Raw genomic sequence first — 20,096 nt, forward strand, 5'->3', positions numbered from 1 at the left:
TCCTTACATGTGATCATACTTCAATAACGTTGCAGTAGCGCTGCCGTGCAGGGCACCTTCTTTTGCAGGCTTATTGTTGGACAGGACGGCACATGACATAGGAATTTGTTTCAGAGGGACAGTGTCCACTGGTTGCAATTAGATCATGTCCACTCGCATAATCATACAGTAAGATGTTGCATTACAGTTAATATTTCCTGCCATCAGCCATATAAGCACTGTGACCCACATTGTCTTGATTGAGCAACTTAAGGCATTCCAATTTCGCAGACCAATCAAAAGCTTGGATGCTTGCATGGTTGGGTCATAACGATCCCGATTTTCAACTCCAGATCACCTGTTCAGGTGAGGAGGTAATCTACTATAATAAAAAACATGTTCTAGAACACATACACATGTAGATGACAGAAGCATGCAGTCTTGAAAACCTACTGTGCAGTACAGATCTGAAGAAGCAGCTTCTGGAATGTAGATGCCAGTGTCAGGAAAAGGGTAGCAAACTGAGTTGTTGTCATTCTTGTGGCCCACATTGGGTCATTGTACATGAAATGAACATGGAACCACAACAAAGATCCAGCTACCCCGGGAGCAAATCATTTCCATTATGATAATTTTGCATTTGATTCCCTTTCTCTTTCAGACATTCTACACGATACATCTGAAAGGAAGAAGGAAGATGAAAAGGACAGGTCAGGAAAAACGGGTAGGGTTATATTTTACACTGTTCGAATTACCGTACAATTTGCTGCCACTTATTTTGCCAAACTTGTATGTTATACATACAAATAATGTCATGGGACAGGTGTATTATAGTCAAATTATTATGGCAGCCTGAGCATCACAATTATGACCACTATCAATAAAGTATTATTAGAGTTCGAATGGTAGATGAATAGTTATCGAAGGGTATTTAGCCTTCCTGTTTGGTAAGGAAGCTTCCTACAACTGTTGTGATCTTGGGCTACTGATCCAACTGTGTGTGGCTGCAACATATAACACTAAAATCTCTTATAGACGCAGAATGTAATTATTGTAAAATAGTGCGCTGTCGGCCTCCTTTCTCCTACAAAAAAGTCCAATTATTGAGTCATTTGCCTATGCATAGATCAAGGACATCTTCTTAACCGGCTTATTTTGTCCTGGGCAAAGTACATGACCCATGAATTGAGTTGACAGCCCAATATTTTTTTAATATATGGGATCTCTGAATATCAGAAAGGTGGTGGATGTTGCTGCCATAAGTATAAGCTCATGACATTAAAGACCTAAGAGGGTGATGATGTTATCAGCAAGTTCCAGGTCGTTCAACAATTTTAGCTGCTTGGAATTTGACAACATTTCAGTGAATAGGAAAAGGAACATGAACCTCAGTGGTATTTTATAGTGTCATGTATTATATCTCTCCAAAATATTACTGAGAACTTTACTTGAGATCATAAGAAGTGTGATGGTTCTGTAGTTGGGCCGAGTCTACAATCTTGAAACAAAGTTCTTGGAACTCTATGTACACTTTGTTTCAATCTACCTTTCCCCTCTCCCTTTCAATCAATGTTAGAACACTTTAAATAACTGATAAAGACTGATAAAGATGTTTTTATAAATTGCACAGGGGAGAGAGTGGCAGTATTATTGAAAGGAAAAGTGTTCCAATACTTTTCCATGATTGTAGCTAATCACCTTTCTTGACCACCAGGGATAAAAACAGTGCTCATCAATCTTCTGTTATTTCTCAGGTTACCAGACATAATTATGTTTACATTGTGGGAAAGGCTTTTACACAATGAGAGCTCATAGCAATTAGTGGGTTTGCCATCAGCCAAATTTGGAACTGTCAAGCTTACATCAGGAGTAGCTCTGACTTTGGGACGTCCAAAAATACCTAAGATTGAGACATGTAGGCAGCCCTTGTTTATTGATGGATTATTGATGGATCTGTAAAGAGCCATTCACAGAAGAATGCCCCTTGTGAACAGGGAACAAGCAGATATTGCCTGCTTATGTAAAAGTTTGGTGGCCCTGAAAAGAGCCATTCACTGAAGACAGCCTCTTGTCAACAGAAAAAAGTAAATAAGTGGTGGCTCTGAAAAGAGCCATCACTGAAGACTGCCTCTTGCCAACAAATAACAAGCAGACCTCCCCTAATGTGAAAGTTTTTGGAGGCTCTGAAAAGAGCCATTGCATTCACTGAAGACCGCCTCTTGTCAACAGAGAACAAGCAGATCTCGCCTATCTGCTGATGCAAGTGCAGAGAGTTAGCCTCAAAGTAGGTTGCCCTGTACCTCTTTGTGTGATTCTTATTGTTGACAAGCTGTTTGGTTTGCTTGCACCTGCTCTATTGTTAAAAGTTGGCTTGGTGGTTCAACATTCCCCTGGGAAGTGGTATACAGTAGAGCTATGTATATGAATTTAATTTCTGTTTATTTGCATGTGGTAGTTGATGTATTGCTTCAGCTAGATCAGTATATAGTGGTGACACTCAGCTGAGAGCTGCCACATGCATGCTAGTGGTATCCTCTCAGAGACAGCTTCAACACTCTTGAGGCACAGGTAGATGTGTTTAACATAATAAGACAGACATACTCCACCCTCCTGTGTGGAGGTTGATCTGTAGACCAATACAGGCATCATTACAGCAGAGGCCATGACTATAGTGTATGGTCTTTCTCTGTCGGTAGAGAGTGCGGATGTAATCCAGATATTGTAAAAGTGAGGTTGAAAGTAAAAAAGCAAATGGTAATATATGACCCATATAGGAAATCAGTTACGTATGTTATATGATTTTGTTCAGTACAGCTTTCCTGGAAGCGACCTTTGCTGTCGTCCTGGCTTCCTCTTTCCTGTGTTGGAATGTAGCTGGTATCTTCTTTCTCATGATTACTGACTGCTATTCAAAGTGTATGACCCAGGAATTTTCAGGTTTCAGAATCTTGTCATCTCATCTTCTTGTCCCTAGGAAGTCGACTTAGCAAGATAAATGAGCTATCCATTACATCTTCATCATAATTTTTAAGCTATCTTTACAAATTTCAACTATTATGTTTACACTATTGCGGGAATCATTGATAGTTCCTTTAAAGTGAATTTGGGTTCATTTTAATAGCATTTTTCACAACTTAGCCATTTATCACGCTCCACTCTAACCCCAACCCTTAATAGAGTAGATTACCCTATCCTCTTGTAATGTCACACAGATTTTGCCTCATACTTATATATGTTAAGAGCCAGCCAATTTTGTGTGAAAGGATCTGTCTTTGCAGACATACAGTAGCGTTCCACGGGTGTCAGACATTGGTCCTCAAGTGTTTTTTTTATATAAATCTTCAGTAACACTTCATTTAGTGTATATCCTAATAACGTTCATTTTGTAATTTTTGTATACTTTCCTAGGTCATGTGATGATATCGTACAGCTGGGGAGCCGCGGAGGATCACTATCCATGCCAACAAAGAATGATAAAGCTGAGGGATGAACTGATTGCAGGTGGTTATCGGGTATGGATGGACCTAGACGAGATGGGTACGGAAAATGTGAAGCATGTTTTATGATTTTGTTCTGAAAAAGTGTTGTTAAAAGGATATTAATTTCTCAGTGCACCAGTCATCGTGGGTTACAGGGTATGAATTTATCATCTCTTAAATTAGAAATTACTGGTCACAGTCTGTCCCATAATGATTAGCATCATGTGTGTGTGTTCCCATCATTTTATTTCACCATCAATATCTGTTCCTTAGCTCTAACACCCAAGTTGCTTTTTTGGCGAGGGGAAGGAAAGAAGGAGGAAAGAAAGAAAGAAGAAAAAGGGTGCGGTTTGAACCCCCGACCCTTGGGTGCCACGCCTGCACAGGCCTACCTTGCCACGGGGTGTAGCTTGCTCTGCCAAGCTTTCCGTCACCATATGACTGTTCACATGATGGCGCTTAATAGCATCGCATGGGATACCTGCTTGTGCCTACGCTTTCTGAGTTGAGTTTTTATGTTTGAATGCACGGTTAGGGTTAATTCACACTACACAAGATTTATATCTTGCAGTAAACCTCAACTTCAATTATGTTATACTGATGATACAATCATGCCTTTTGAAATGGTTATGGCATATACAATCATATCACAATAATATAATAATAATAATAATAATAATAAATGGGCAGTATCTGTTTTGAGGTCATTGCGTGATATCTGAGAGGATGGTTTTGGACCATGGTAATTTTTCAAGGGAGCTCAGGGCGTAGCTCCCGAGGAAAAATACCGAGCCCCAACACAAACCCCGACGATTTCATACAATAACTGTAAAAAATAAAGAACAGTATGGTCACACAACTACTGTCTTTGTACATCTCATGATTAAGCTCTTTGTAATTGATCACTAGTGGGTCGGCTTTGTTTTTACGGTAAAATGAAAATAAAGTTAAAATTGTATTTAGTTTTCTAACAAAATATTTTACTATACATATGGAAGAAATTGAAAAGTAATTGTTAAGTGGGTAATGCATTTTTTCGGTTATGTGCAAATTATAAAAACTTTGCTTAGACCTTCACTGTAAATAAAATGTGTAGGTTTTAAACACTTATTTAAACACTCAATATATTTACTTTGTAAGGACAATTGGTGCTTGTTTATTCGGGCCGAACAAACAAGCTAAACAAGTATCCCTGTCCCATGTTCTTCATATCAGCATCCCACTGAATCGCTGCAAAGGTCACATTCATAAAGCTGATAATTGAGATGAGTGTCATAACTGCCCGTCATTAAATAAGGGCTAAAAACATGCGTTATTAGGGTGTTTATCGTCTCCTGTGACAATCACGCCCAAAGACCTGTACTAAGACTAATATCAGGTTGTGCATTATAATATTTCTTTTATAAACAGTTAACAAAATTAATATAAAATATTAAATTGATGAGCAAGCTCATAGCCTATACTACATATTTTGATTGCTTAAACTTGTGCCAAGTCTTTGAATTTTGTGACTGAAATAACTAAAGGATAAAGATTTGGCTAATTTACATTGAGCAAAACAGGATATTTTTTTCATCCCAAATATTTTAATATTTGGGATGAAAAAAAATATCTGTTTTGAAAAATACAACACTTTTAAGTGCTGTATTTTTCTGGAATTGGGAGTAGGCACCGTAGAACAATCTAACAATTGACTTTTTTATTCTTTACATTGAGAGGAAAAATTCCAGATACATAACAGCATTATAGGACCATTTTGTAGTTTCGGCCCTATTATGACCTTTGACCCTACCTGGGGCATATAGAAAAATGGAACCAAGCATGGGGCATATAGAAAAATGGAACCAATTCTAGTTTTATTGAGGTGTAAGGATGGCAAAAAACATTTGATTCCACTAAGGTGATCAAAAAACTAACCCTGTTCTACGGGCCCGACCGACCCATATTTTCTGATTTTCAGATTTTTTATGTTTTATTGGCTGTATGCATGTTAAGTCAGCTGTTTGGGGCAACGTGCGTGCAAAACATGGGGAAATTTCAGTGCAAAAAAATAGTAAATTACATACAGATTTTGGCTTCATGTGCATTTGTACCATAAAATTATTCTATTGCCAAATGGTCAGAATGGAGGCACATACCCTTAGCGCCATCTTAGGGGGCACCTTATTGACCAATTCAGTATCGATTCTTTGCCCCCACCAAGCAGTGATAGTCAAAATGTTCATGCACATTTCAGCACAAATAGTCATTTGAATGATCAATTAAGACCAAAATTTATCTTGATTATAACCAAATTAGTGATATTGTTGACATTTGTGCGCGCTCCTCACACAATTGTTTCATGGGGGGGGGGGGGGGCGCCATTATATATTCTTGCCCCCGGGCACCACATCCCCTAGCTATACGCCACAGTTTGCTTTTAAAAATAACACCAAACCGACCAACCCTATTTGAAAGGCCCGTCCGCTACCAGAGAACAGGGTGGTTTTTTTAAATCGCCTAATGTAGCAAAATAACACCCTAAACATACAGCACCATATAGATTAACCCAAAGTAACAATTGACATCTTTCTTTACAGCTGGTAACATGGATGACAGAATGGCGGAAGCAGTTGAAAATGCATATGCCATTCTGATGTGTGTTTCAGAGAGGTATCAAAAAGTGGCAACTGCAAAAAGGTAATGATAATAACATGTCTCTCAACAAACATGTTTTGATCTAAGCCACAGATATCATTCTGAACAAACCTAACATATCATGATATGTACGTGTTATATCCCGGTATTTCTATCTGACACCAGGAGGTATAAATCTCTAACTGCCCAAGTTAGTATAACTTTCCTAACAGTATGCCTTCTACAAATCTTGGGACATTTCTCCTGTGTCAACCCATGATTCAAGTTCATTCCTGCCTTGCTTCCCAATTCGGGAAATGTGTTCAAACTTAAGAATATACTATTGTAGAAATATCGATGGAAGGGGTTAGAACAGAAAATAAAGAAAATCTTGGCAAACAAAATTGATGAAAGCTGTGCCTAAAATTGCACATCACAAAAAAATATTTCACAAAACTGCATAAAACTGCTAAGACTTTAAATTTCACAAAGTTGCACATCATTGCCTAATATTGTCAATTTGGAGAATGTTTATCAAAAACCAAATTGGACATTTTTGTTTATTTCCTGCAACTTGGGACATTTTCTCATGTGTCAACCCATGATTCAAGTTCATTCATGCCTTGCCTTTATCAAGCAGGCGCTCATAGGCACATCTTAGTTGAGCTCACCAAACAACCTTTATTTTGATATCATAGCTGATGGTGGTCAGTTGTTGTTTTTGCCACTCATGGGTCATCAGAAACTAAAAGTGATTCAATTTTGACGCATAAATAGACTCAAATGTTCATCATGTAAAAACAAGTGAAATAATAAATAGGTCTCATTCTAGGATGTTTAGGTTAATACCTTGGCAATATAGCATAATGGGTCTTGGTCAATAGGCCCTATTATAGGTTGCACTATGACCATTATTGTTAGAATTTTGCAGTAATGAAACATTCTAGACAGTGCAAACTATTCCTCGTTGACTTAATTTTACATGTCCAACAATTTGAAACAATTGAAATCACAGCACATTTAGGCCAAACAAATTGACATTTTTGCTTATAACTCAAGAACGGTAGGACGTACACCAATGGGTCATACTATACTTTTTTCTGAATCCTTGAGATTTTAAACAAAAGTTGAGGACATTTGAAATTTGACCCGTGTGTTGATTTTTGATTGACCCGTACACACTTAGGGCCACACTTTAATTTTAGGCACATCTTGAATGTGTTTATGGGACCATCTAAGGATCCTAAAAAAGTTGGGTTAGGTTAGTCCTGGGAGAATGCAAAGGCAGTGGTGCTAGCTTTTTAAAAAATGCTTCTTTGGCACTTTTTATGACTCACTTTGTACACTACATTTTCTTCAATACAGAAGCTCAGTACGCATTCTTTTTAAAGAAACGCATAGTACCATTAAAATATGACCGCCACCGTCTAGTGGTTGGCTTGGGTTGCAGATAACCTCTCTGCTCTACCATGATGTGCAGACTGATGAAGCTATGATGACAAACTTACCAAAGATCAAAGAAGAACTTAACAAAGGTACATATTTGCTAAGGACAGTGACAATATTGTAATTTTGAACACTCCAACAATGTATCTGTTATGAGGGTGGCTATGCCCACTTTTCCTCTATCAAAATGGAGTTTTGGTATCAATGTAAATGCCATACATTTCTCATTGACCATGTGAAATAGTAGGGTTGAAAGATGTTTACTTGCATTTTGTAATCCAGAATAATATGTTGAAAATGGGTAGTATTGTAGTATTCTATGGATAATTAAATTACCTTAATTGGCTCTCATGTCAAAAGGAAAGAAATACCGGAATGAATAGATGCGGAGTGAGGGGCAAGGTCAATAATCCAAGGTAGAAATAGCATCTGATGAAATCCGGCCATCCTCCTTTAAGTAGTAAATCATATTTGTGCCTTGATATAGTTTTGTGCTCATTTTTTGTGCTCATTTTAGTGATTGTTTCAACACATCACCTTAACCCAAGGTAATGCCAAACATTAAACTTCGAGTGTAGGGGTTGGTGAAGCCCTACGATGGTTATTTTTGCATGAATGAAAATACTTTAAGGAATATGGAATTTAAAACTTTGTATTTAATTTGAATAGTCCTTTCCATTTCATGAGTAGCAGAAGGTATGGTGAAATCGCAAGTTTATTGGCCTATTATACTTTATGTGTATCTGTGATTTTCCAATTTTATGAGGTTGCATGCACTCACATTATTCCATAGCCACATTACATGGGGAGGTTGTGTTCTTGTGGTGGTATCACTATATAGAGGAGAATCCGTGGCTATACATTGGTACCAAATATAACAGTATAGGTTACAACAACACCCTTTTAGAAACACTGTTGCAAACTATGCCTAATATATAGAATGAGTGTTAAACAAAATTATGCCTACATGTATAAAAGGCCGTATAAAAGTTATTCACACCTGACCCTGCCTCTCCTTAGAACTAATAAGTGAACTCATAACTTAGATTTTCAGAAGTAAACCTATAAAGCAAATACTTTTTTTTCCTTATTCGTAAACAGATAAAGCACCAACAAAACAAGCTGATCATGATCCAGAAAACAAGAAAGGTAAGAATAAGATTGCACAAAACATGTATCACCAATAGCAAACACACCCCCCCTTACACACACACCCCCACACACACACACCCACTGGTTTTCCCTTCAATCGGGGATACACACATTTTACATAGGGTGCGTAACCATGAAAATGGGGATACCCAGTTGACACATAATAGGGCCCGATCTTCCCCAGTTGACTAGGAAATTGTCATACATTCCTGACTTTCTACAGGGCAAATGGAGACATCACCCCCTATTGCCCTGTAGAGTGTCTGAACACGCTCTATATCCCCTGTTACCCTGTATAGAGTCCTTTGACAAATTAGGGATATCCCCGGTTGGCGGTGTATCCCCAATTACAGGTTAAAATTTTTTAATATGTCCCCGATTGAAGGCAAAAACCAACGCACACCCACCCCCACACCCTACACATTTCTGTTGCCAATGGGACTCTACCCTGGACTATAGGATACAAACAAGGAGTTCTTGGTTCTGATTATGCCTGCCAACTGGGAACATTTTTAGCCTATCACACAGGTTTACATAATTATTTTAATGCTATAACAGCTAGCTAGTCTTAAATGAAGACAATTTTATCTTGAATACGGCACTTTTAAATGCATTTCTTTTGCACCTACTAATAGACTAGGAAAAGGTTCCAGGTTTAATTTGTGTCCCCAGTTGCTAATGTGCTATGGCATTGAGGAAGATCGCAAACAAGCTGGCTATAGAGGTAGATAAAAATCTTTCTTTATTGAGGGTAAAACATCCAAGGTTAAATACCACTAATTATGTATTACACGTGTTTCAATGGGAAAATGCCTAATTTCGGGTGGAATTTTCTCATATTCAGAACTCTCACAGTTCAATGCCACCAATATCAGGTGAAACTATATGATTTAGATGCCAAATGATCAAAAATTCAACATAGGTTGACCTGAGACTTTTCTTGTTTTAACGCACTGAACCGTAAACACCTTAAAATGACAGTGCGCCCTCGAAGCTGAAAGTTACAATATGATAAAGGCGACTATTTACTAAAAACCGAAGCCGATGCGTATGAATTTTGGTACTATTACATCAAAAATGTCATATAATGAGAGAAAATGTACCATTTTGAAGCATCAAACTCTAAAAAGTACTTTTTTGGTTATATAACTTGATAAATTTCAGCAATTTTAATGCAGTCTTTTCGAATGCCATGAAAACAAGTAGTTCCTCATCGTATTTCAATGTATCGCCCAGGCCTATTTAGTGGTATTTAACCCCAAGGCTACAGTTTACAAATTGCAGGTCCATAGCATTATGGAAAATGCTTCTCTGAGCTGGATGAATTTAATGCTTCATAAACAAATTTATGCCAGCTTGCTTAAAGCTACTGCTCTATCAAAACTCAACATCATCAGCTTGCCTCACTGACGATGGGTAGCAGCAGTTACAGTTCTGTATAAAATGCAGACCAGCCACTGCTCAGCAGATTTGTCAGCCTTGCTTCCCCACCATATATAAGGCGCCATGCAACCTGCTCCATGTGTGCTATTCCTTTATTTATTTCTACACTCTTTTTTTGCCAACTGAGAATGAATTCAGTGCTTCAAGTGCTGAGCAAATGCACAGCTTCTCACTACATTGTAAATCAGCCAGTTGATGTGTGCTTGTGGTAAGGTCTGAGTTGACAGGTTTCCCAGGATACCACTACCTCCAGTTATATTTTTATTTGTATTTTGATGTTATTCTCATGTACATGAGCTTTAACCACTGTAATGCATGTATACCCCTTTGGCATTTTTTATCACCTGCCCATTTGTTTTTCTTTCATTGATTGTCAAGCAGCTCTGAGTTGCAGGTGAACCATTTGATTGGCCAATCAGAGCTCATCTCATGAGTTATCAGTTTGATTTCATATATCATTCTGTTCATTGACTTTGTCAATGTCAGGTGAGCTATTATCCACGATTGTGCTTTAAATACAAAAAATACCATGTCCTGTGACTTGTGAGTTCAAATGAATAACAACTTATTTCCTAGAGACTTATTATATATTCAGATTTATGCTTTATGCGGGCTGGCTAGAGAGGAAAGGAAAGAAAGTGAATATCTCAAAATATGATGCGCAATCCACACGGAAGAGGAGATCCTCATCAATGGGTATCAATGTGTACTTCCAGAGCCTGCGATGTGTCTAAACAGGCGTATCAGCGATACTGCACTACATGAGGCCACATGGTTTTGACTTTTTCGCCAGAACCAATACCAGTAGGCATACCCAAAATATTATTGAATGACTGTTTGTTTTAATTATGATTGAACTAATTTTGTCCATAGTGAGAAAGGTTGCCCAATTGAGCGAATTTGTAATTTTATATCTACAGTGACTTTGAAAATGGTGACCTGTCTTAAAACAGCTCTAGCTCGAAGCTAAGCACTCACACATCCTGTGTTCTCTCCTTATTTTTTAATCATTTAATTACAAACTATGCCTCAGTAGAACTAGGGTAGCACAAATCTATGCATATGAAAGTCATTAGGAAAGGTATTAACACTGATCTTACCTCTCCTTAGAGCTAACAATTAATGAACTAGGAACCTACATCTTGGAAGTGAACCTTCAAATAAAATAAAGTTTTCCTTTATTCTTGAACAGATCAACCACCAACAAGACAAACTGATCCGGAAAGCAATAAGGATGAAGGTAAGAATAATAATTCCACAAAACAGGCACCCCTTCTACACACTCAACTCATGCACCCCACCCCTACACGCACATACACGTGCTGTCAACTGCACTGGGGACTCTGCTCTGGACTAGACAAACTGGGATGTTTTGGCTTCTGAGTATGCCTGTCTAACCATGGACGTATTGAGATTTCACAATGTTCACATTTGATTAATGACAGCTAACATACCAGCCGGTTAAATTGTTAGCGAATAGGATTTACTTTTAAATGCATTTTTTCTAGGATATATACACCCCTTGCCACTGTTAGACGGACCCTGGTTTAAGGTATGCCCAAGTTGCTACTGTGTTTATGTCATGCCATGACCTGATGGTGGTGAATTATGGTGGAAGGCAAAGATTTTTTGGCAGGCCAAAAATTCTTAAATTGATTTGCACGAATTTGTTCCAGGAAAGTCATTTGGAAGCTAGTCATAATGACCTTTGAATGTTTGCCTGCATTGCTATATTACCGGGCTGGCCAACTCCATCTACCTGGCAGAAATCAACCAGAATAGCCCTGTGAATTTGTCTTTTTAGCCTGGTATTAACTACTTCATATTGGGCTAAAATATTGTAAAATTGCAAATTGGTCCATAAAGACCACATTGTTCTGGTACTGAAACTGGGTCAAAGTTATAAATGCCAACTGGAATAATAATTATATCCCTGATATCGATATGCTAATGGTGTTTGACTAACAGTAGACTTAAAAGTCTCTCAAGCTTCAATTGAACCAGGGTAATTGTCTTATGTTATTACTCCTCTTGGTAGGAATGTGATCTTGCAATTTTCTTTTTAATTCTCTTTACAGATAATCCCACTTTTCTTGCACCGAATCTCCTGCCTTTCCATTATACTTCTATTTTAAATCAAGGAGCTCTTGTCTGATTTTCTCTTGATCAACTTTCCTCTGGTTGGTTTACCTACAACCTGTTCAAGACTATTTTCTTGTATAATGCCACAGAGCTTTTCAGCTGTTGCCTTTGAATAGGTGTGATTTGCAGTGATATTTGGACCTTCCCAGCATATGTTTGGCTGAAGTCCCATGTTATGATAATGTCACTGATTTTGGTCTTCATGTTGATTTTCTGAAGCAAGTCCTCGATCTCGAGTTTGTCTACTAGTCAGGGAGTGAAAGCAGTTTAGGTAGAATTAATTCCTCAGTCGACGATTTTTGTACCAATGGGTGTAGGATATATTGTAATATTGTATACCAAAAATCGACTAAAAACTACTTTGGGCAAAAAAATTTACAAGCCTTTGAAAATTGCACTTATTTAAACTTTGAGAGCAAGTTTAATTCCAAAGAGGTAAATAAAAATACTTTTTTTTGAAGCGTGGTCGCATCGGCTATCGCTGACGGCATTACGCTGCTGATACATGAGCGTCAAATCGCGTATACTGCGCATACACCGTTTTCGCGCTGAATCACATTTTATTATAGGCCTAATTATCCTTCCGCTGACACACGGCTCGCAGCATTGATGCATAATATATTATTTTGCCATTTATTGTGGCGGATTGTTTGCGTTTGTTTTACCAATGAAATGCGGTTGTTAATTTGGATCTTCAGCATATTTTTAGCTTACAAGATATTTGAAGGCACGCTGTTTGAAGGTGTCGTATTTAGTATTAGTATAACTTTGTATCAGTTATATGTCGGGCATTGTGAAAAATCTAAACATTTTGCTTTGGACCTCGGATCGGAATATCCCTCGGTTCCAAAGGCAAAGTGTTTAGATTTTTCACAATCCTCTCCAAATAACTAATGCGCAGTTATTAACCTATAATTATGTTATGCACCTACGCTACAATACCCCACAGGTCTATTATTAGGGAAAAAATGTCTCTCGCCCTAGACCTTTTCCCTCGTGAAGCATGGTGTCAAGATGGTGAAAGTCTAATAGAGTAGAAACTGGATTTATCAATCATAAAAATCTAAACGTGTTTTACTTCAATCCTATACAAATCTACAAATAAATGTATTAAAGCTATAGGTTAAACTAAGTTCCGTCAACTTTCGTTTAGAAATAAAATAATATTTGAGCAAGGTTGTTTTAATGATAATCCGCCATCATTGTCAGTGACTAAATTTCATGGGGCGATAACATTTCAACTTAATCAATATAATGACCCAATATAGGCTACGTTCACGTTTAATAACTCTTGCCTACATTTCTTCCCGAACAAAATAACATTAATTACCATAAGTACCTATTAAACTGATATCGGATAATATTGCCAACAATTATTTTAATCAACAGATCATCATTTAGGCCTAGAAGTAGAAGTAGAAATATATGGTTATAATACTTATAGACTTAATAGACAAAATGGTAAAATACGGGTGGAGTTTTATGTTATGTTAAAAACAGTATTTTGTCAAAACAAAATGAGGATTTATATGATAATGATATTGAAGGTATTTTTATTGAACTTAATTTAACCAACACAAAGCCTATTTTAGTTGGCAGTATTTATCGCCCACCAGACTGTACTGTTGATTTTCTTGATAATCTTGATGATATATTTAAGAAATGTAACAATTTATATGATGATGTATATATTTTAGGAGACTTTAATTTAGATCAGGTTAAAATTGGTAATTTGAGAAAAGTGACAAGGTTGGCAAACAATTCTAATATGAAACAAATTATAACAGATTATACAAGAATAACTGAAACTAGTAAAACAAAAATTGACTTAATATTTGTATCAAAACCAGAACTTGTTATCTCATCTGGTGTTCATAGTTTAGGTCTTAGTGATCATTCATTAATATATGCTGTAAGAAAATGTAATAAGTTGAAACTTCCACCAAAAATTGTAAGATCCAGATGTTTCAAAAACTTTAATGAAGTAGATTATATTGATACAATCAAAAATATTGATTGGGGTAGAATTCATAATATAAATGATGTCAATGAAGCACTTAATGAATGGCAGTCTTCATTCAATGCTGCCTGTGACAAGCATGCACCATTTAAGGAAAAGAAAGTTAAAGGTTGTTTACCCGAATGGGTGAATAGTGAATTTTTGAGACTAAGTAAAGATAGGGACTACTATTTTTCAAAAGCACATAAGACAAATAATGCTGAAGATTGGAGTAAAGCAAAGTCTCTTAGAAATAAAGTAAACAATATGAAATATTCACTGAAAAAGAGTTATTGTAATGAGGCTATAAGTAACAACATAAATAATAGTAAAAATCTTTGGAAAACAATTAAGAAGATTATACCAAACAAAACATCAAGTATACCTTCAGCAGTTGTTAAAAAGAATGGTAATTACTCAGGTAACAAAAAGGATATGGCAAATGAGTTCAATGAGTTTTTCACTTCAATAGGTAATGAACTTGGGAGTAAATTTAATAATAACAATGATAATTATGTATGCACTTGTAATACTGTATGTTCTCATCAAAATCATAGTGTAAACAAATTTAGTTTTAGAGCGATATCTAATGAATTTGTTCTTAAACAAATAAGTAAAATGCAAAATTGTAAATCGTCAGGATTAGATCCATTCAATGTAAGGTTATTAAAGTTGGCTGCGCCTTTCATCTCAAAATGCCTTGTTCATATTTGCAACCTGTCTTTGAATGGGTCTACTTTTTCCTGATGCATGGAAGAAGGCTAAAGTAACTCCAATATTTAAATCGGGTGATAAAACTAATGTTAGTAACTATAGACCTATCTCTGTATTACCAATTGTATCAAAGATCATTGAAAGAGCTGTTCATGATCAATTATATGAATATATGAGTAATGTAGGACTGTTATCAAATGCTCAATCAGGATTTCGTCCAACTCATTCCACAACAACAACTCTTCTAGATGTTCAAGATTACATTTTAAAGAATATGGATACAGGTTATGCTACAGGTGTTTTATTTATAGACTTAAAGAAAGCATTTGATACTGTCAATCATGATATTCTGATTAGGAAACTTAAACAATATGGGGTATATGGGGATGAATTATTATGGTTTAAATCGTACTTAAACAACAGAGAACAAACTGTTAATGTTAACTCAACTTTTTCTGACTTTAGGCCAATTGATATTGGTATTCCTCAGGGCTCAATTTTAGGTCCTTTACTGTTTATCATTTTTGTTAACTGTTTACCTAATGCTGTGTCTGAATGCAAAACTGTAATGTATGCTGATGATACCTCTTTAATGTGTAAAGCTAAAAATGAATCTGATCTGAAAATTCAAATGGAGTCATGTCTAAGTAGGGTTGCTGAATGGTTCAAAGTAAACAAACTCACTTTAAATGTTGAAAAGACTAAGTTTATGATCTTTGGTACAAACAAAATGCTTGAAAAGTTCAACAATGTACATTTATTATATAACAACAATGATATTGAAAGAGTAGATGAGTTTAAATATCTAGGTGTAAAATTTGATAGCAAAATGTCTTGGTCAGCTCATGTTGATAATGTTAGTAAAACTATTTCCAAAAGAACTGGCATAATAAAACGTATAAAATATTTCCTTCCATACAAAACCACTGTAATGTTATCCAATGCTCTTGTTATTCCCCACTTTGATTATGGCAGCATGGTCTGGTCAAATTTTAGTGTAGAGTACCATAATAGGCTTCAGGTACTTCATAATAATTTAGCTAGAATAATTCTCTCAGCAGATATAAGGACACCAACTAATGATTTAATGAATACTTTGCAGTGGGTTAAACTTGATCAAAGATGGCATAATACTCTATTAATGACTGTTTTCAAATGTTTAAAGAATGAATATCCATCTTACTTATCTTCTCAATTTGATTTTGTTCATGATAACCATAATCATATAACTAGAAATCATACTTCTAATACACTGATTGTTCCAAAATTTAAATCAAATTCAGGTCAACGTACTTTTCACGTCAGGGCAGCCTATGCATGGAATTCTTTGCCACCGACAGTAAGAGCACAGATGGAAAATATGAGTTTAGGCCAATTTCAGTCAAAAATTAAAGAAATTTAGGCCTGTCTTTAATTTTGTTCATTTGCTTGCTTGATTTTTGTTTTAATTTAATTATTGTATTTCTGTATTTTGAATGATGGTATTTATAATTATCTTGTAGTTGATGATACCATTATACTTATTTGTAATACTAGTATATTGTAAGTTATGTAAATACATTATACTGTATGCTATTTTTGTAAATATTGTGTATCGTACTATATTTTGTTGCTATAACATGTACATGTATACAATGAGGGCCTGCTTGAAAAGCAGTGCTTGTCACTGAAGCAGTATTACCCTCAATAAAGAAAGAATAAATAATAATAATAATAATAATAATAATAATATAGTCATGGATTATGATATAGGCCTAATAATTATCAAACAAATGCGATATCACAGGTGTATAAGCATGTGCATGCAGGTATACAATGACGTAGGTCTATCATAGTCCTATTACTAATAGGCCGTCAGTTATATTTTAGGCCTGCATTAGGCGGGACATTAGGAAAATAAAAACACGATAAATCTACTGCATTAGAATGCTTGTCGGACCAAATGGTTTGTATAGGGTTATTAGACCAATAAGTTTGTGAGACCAAAAGGTTATTAGACCAAATGGTTTTAGACTTATTAGGAATTAACTAAATGGTTATCGAACCAACTGGTTAAAAAACGGAATAAAGGTGCATGGAAAAAGAGGGAAATGAGAGAAAGCCAATCCACGGAGATACTTGGGTTTAGATAACTATTAATTTCCGTTGTAGGGCCTAACTTGTAGGCTTCTTGTAATGTCTGTACGTGATATACGATCTAGTCTGGCCTATACCATGTAGGCCTATACGTTAATATCTTTTTCATAACAAAGTCCTATACTTTTTCCACAGAAAACAATATAGGCCTACATTCTTGTCGACCGTTCTGATAAGTTTGTATTTATTTAGGCCGTAAGTGTTAAGGCCTATGGGCTTATTTATAGACCTATATAAGGTCTAAATTGATTAGACGTTTAAACGCCTATACTATAATGACGTATAGGTCTAGGTTTAATGACTAAGCTTAATTACAATTAATTGGTGAATGACATCAATGTATTTTATACATTAAATGTATTACTTAAATATGTATTTTTTCATATCCATTCAACAAATGGGGACACTTTAATTCAGGTATGACAGGTATAACTTACATAAGGTGTCGATCAATTAGACACCGACTTCGTGTCGTGTGTTGTGTGACGCAATGCTCTGGTTTATGCAGAATGCAACGCCAACATGCTCACTTGTTGCGCGCACGCAAATACAAAACAGTAAGCATGGACGCGTTAACCATGATTGCGTAAATGCGGCGTAACAGTCGGAAACGTTCGTGATTTGTGTATTTTTATTGTAAAATAGTGATTTTCAAAAGCATGTAGATATTTTTGCCCAGGGTGGATTTGGGTCGATTTTGGATATGTGATAGAAAAATTGAAGCCACGTCTACCAGTACAAAAATTGTCGATTGAGGAATTAATTCCAGCAGACAGCCTTCCCAGAGCTCTCTCTCCCTCACTATACTGTCACTTTGTCACTGTGATATATTTTTACACGGTACCTCTAATTAGTACCTTGCAATGTCTAGTTGGCACAATCAAATTTCACCTGATCCCTCCAACACCCTCTTCTGCTGATATTCTGATCACTTTGGTAACCTTCTGGTGTTTGAAGTCAGTATGATTTCTTATTTTTGATACTCTGGTTATTAATTTATATTAATATAAGCTGTTTTTAAAAGATGTCTTCATTTTTTGTGTTTCACTTCACATTCTGATACTGTTGCTGTACTGTCCAAATCTGACAGTGAAAAGTTAGTAATCACATGCTGGGCACATCCACTGTATATATCCTGTTCTAACACAATCCTGTTGTAATCTTCCACACTCACATCACCACAGTGAGCACTTCTCACATTCAAGATAGAGTCTTCTGTCCATTCAACACTAGGTTCACACACATGGTGCATGGTGCTGTGCAATGTACACAATACCATTTCACCTTGTTCTCTGTCATCTGTCGGTAGTCATATGTAGTGAAATGCCTACACACTTAATATGCTGCCATTGAATTTCGGTTCTTGCCAACCTCCTCTCACATACTCCACAAAACTAGGTACTCTACCTGCTCTGTTCCACCGTAATGCTTATTCTGGGTTTCCAAATGCAAACTGTCTATATGGGTGCTGATAAACTTCACTATGCATACGTCACAAATTTTAAACAAAGTTTAAAAACATCTAGTTCTCCATCTAAAACTGCTCTCTCACGATTCTGTGCGAGATGTAAATACTGTAATACACTGACGATCCTGTTATGCAAGGGTCGATCTCTTCTCAGTAATTTCTGCACTGTGATTTCCACAAAACAATAGAGGTTATCCGTGTTCTATAGATATCCTATCAGCGACTGCTATACCTTGCTTAGGATTTTCAAAAGTACCTGCACGTGCAACCATGGCTGTTTCAAAATGAGGAATAGTACGGGAACCAGCGCATTTTGTTAGAAGTCACACATGAGTAACGTGGATAACCTCTATTGTTTTGATAATATGCTAGTACTTGTTACACAATAAACTACTGGATCCACTACCCACACTTCTATGCCTCCTATGTTCATGTAGGATGGAAATATCACTACACTGCAAAGCTGCTGGTGTCTGTGGGTAATGTTAATTCAATGCATTGAAATCAAATTGAATTGAAATGAATTTTGGGCGATTTTCACTTCAATGCATTGGAATTGAATTGGAATTGAAATGAGTGGGCTTGGGCATGAATTGAATTGAATTGGAATTGAAATCATGGTGAGCAACGAAGAATTGAATTGGATTGGAATTGAAATCATGTTGAGTGACGAAGAATGAAGTGGAATTGAAATGAAATTCAGCTTTGATTTCAATTCAGCATTTCAATTCACGAGCATGATGTCTGTGATTCCAGATCATTCCACCTGCAAAAAGTGCCCTTCACCCGTTCTGAATTCGGATACACTTCCAGATCTATTCACACAAGAAACACACATTAATAATTTAGCATCAATTGTGTTACAAAACATATTGCAACTAAGTATTCTGGAAAGCTTTCATTTAAAAATGATAGCATAAAATACACATATTGAAGAAAATTTAAGTATGATATCATTTCTCATACACAGGTATAGTTAAACTTTTAGAGACATTTTTGGAGTTCTTCTTAATTTTTCTTTAGAAGAATATCTACTGTCTGTCTTGTCATATGGAAAAATTATAGGTTCTTTATGTGTGTTCATAAAGACACTAATATATTCTAATGGGCTATTCCAGAAAATAAGCGCACACCCCCTATAGAGGAGTTCGGATATCCGGACTTTTTCTATCCATCCAAGCTCCGGATATCCGGACTTTTCATATAGAGGAGTTCGGATATCCAGACTTTTTCTATCCATCCAAGCCGGAAACCGGACTTTTCAAACATTTTCCCTACATAGTACCGCTCGACCTATAGAGGAGTTCGGATATCCAGTCTTTTTTATGCATACAAGCTCCGAAATCCGGACTTTTCAGACATTTTCCCTCATAGCCCATACGCTCGACCTATAGAGGAGTTTGGATATCCAGACTTTTTCTATGCATACAAGCTCCGGAAATCCGGACTTTTCAGACATTTTCCCCTCATAGCCATACGCTCGACCTATAGAGGAGTTCGGATATCCAGACTTTTTCTATGC

At 36.4% G+C, this 20,096-nt stretch overlaps 1 protein-coding gene across 5 annotated transcripts in view; it reads left to right on the top strand.

Moving 5' to 3' along the window:
• The window catches only part of LOC140139723 (uncharacterized), a 190,408-nt gene that overhangs the window by 92,220 nt on the left and 78,092 nt on the right, over positions 1-20,096 (top strand). For 3 of the 5 annotated variants that reach the window (XM_072161428.1, XM_072161429.1, XM_072161427.1), the window contains 6 exons: positions 641-703; positions 3,388-3,516; positions 6,038-6,136; positions 7,438-7,609; positions 8,622-8,669; positions 11,308-11,355. In XM_072161428.1, coding sequence (XP_072017529.1) covers positions 641-703; positions 3,388-3,516; positions 6,038-6,136; positions 7,438-7,463 — 317 coding nt within the window. In that variant the 3' untranslated portion in view covers positions 7,464-7,609; positions 8,622-8,669; positions 11,308-11,355. Of the gene's footprint in view, positions 1-640; positions 704-3,387; positions 3,517-6,037; positions 6,137-7,437; positions 7,610-8,621; positions 8,670-11,307; positions 11,356-20,096 lie in introns of those variants that run through there. The other 2 variants (XM_072161424.1, XM_072161425.1) reach the window with 1 other exon arrangement.

The sequence above is a fragment of the Amphiura filiformis genome, chromosome 18 (genome assembly GCF_039555335.1).
Source record: "Amphiura filiformis chromosome 18, Afil_fr2py, whole genome shotgun sequence".
Lineage (NCBI taxonomy): Eukaryota > Metazoa > Echinodermata > Ophiuroidea > Amphilepidida > Amphiuridae > Amphiura > Amphiura filiformis.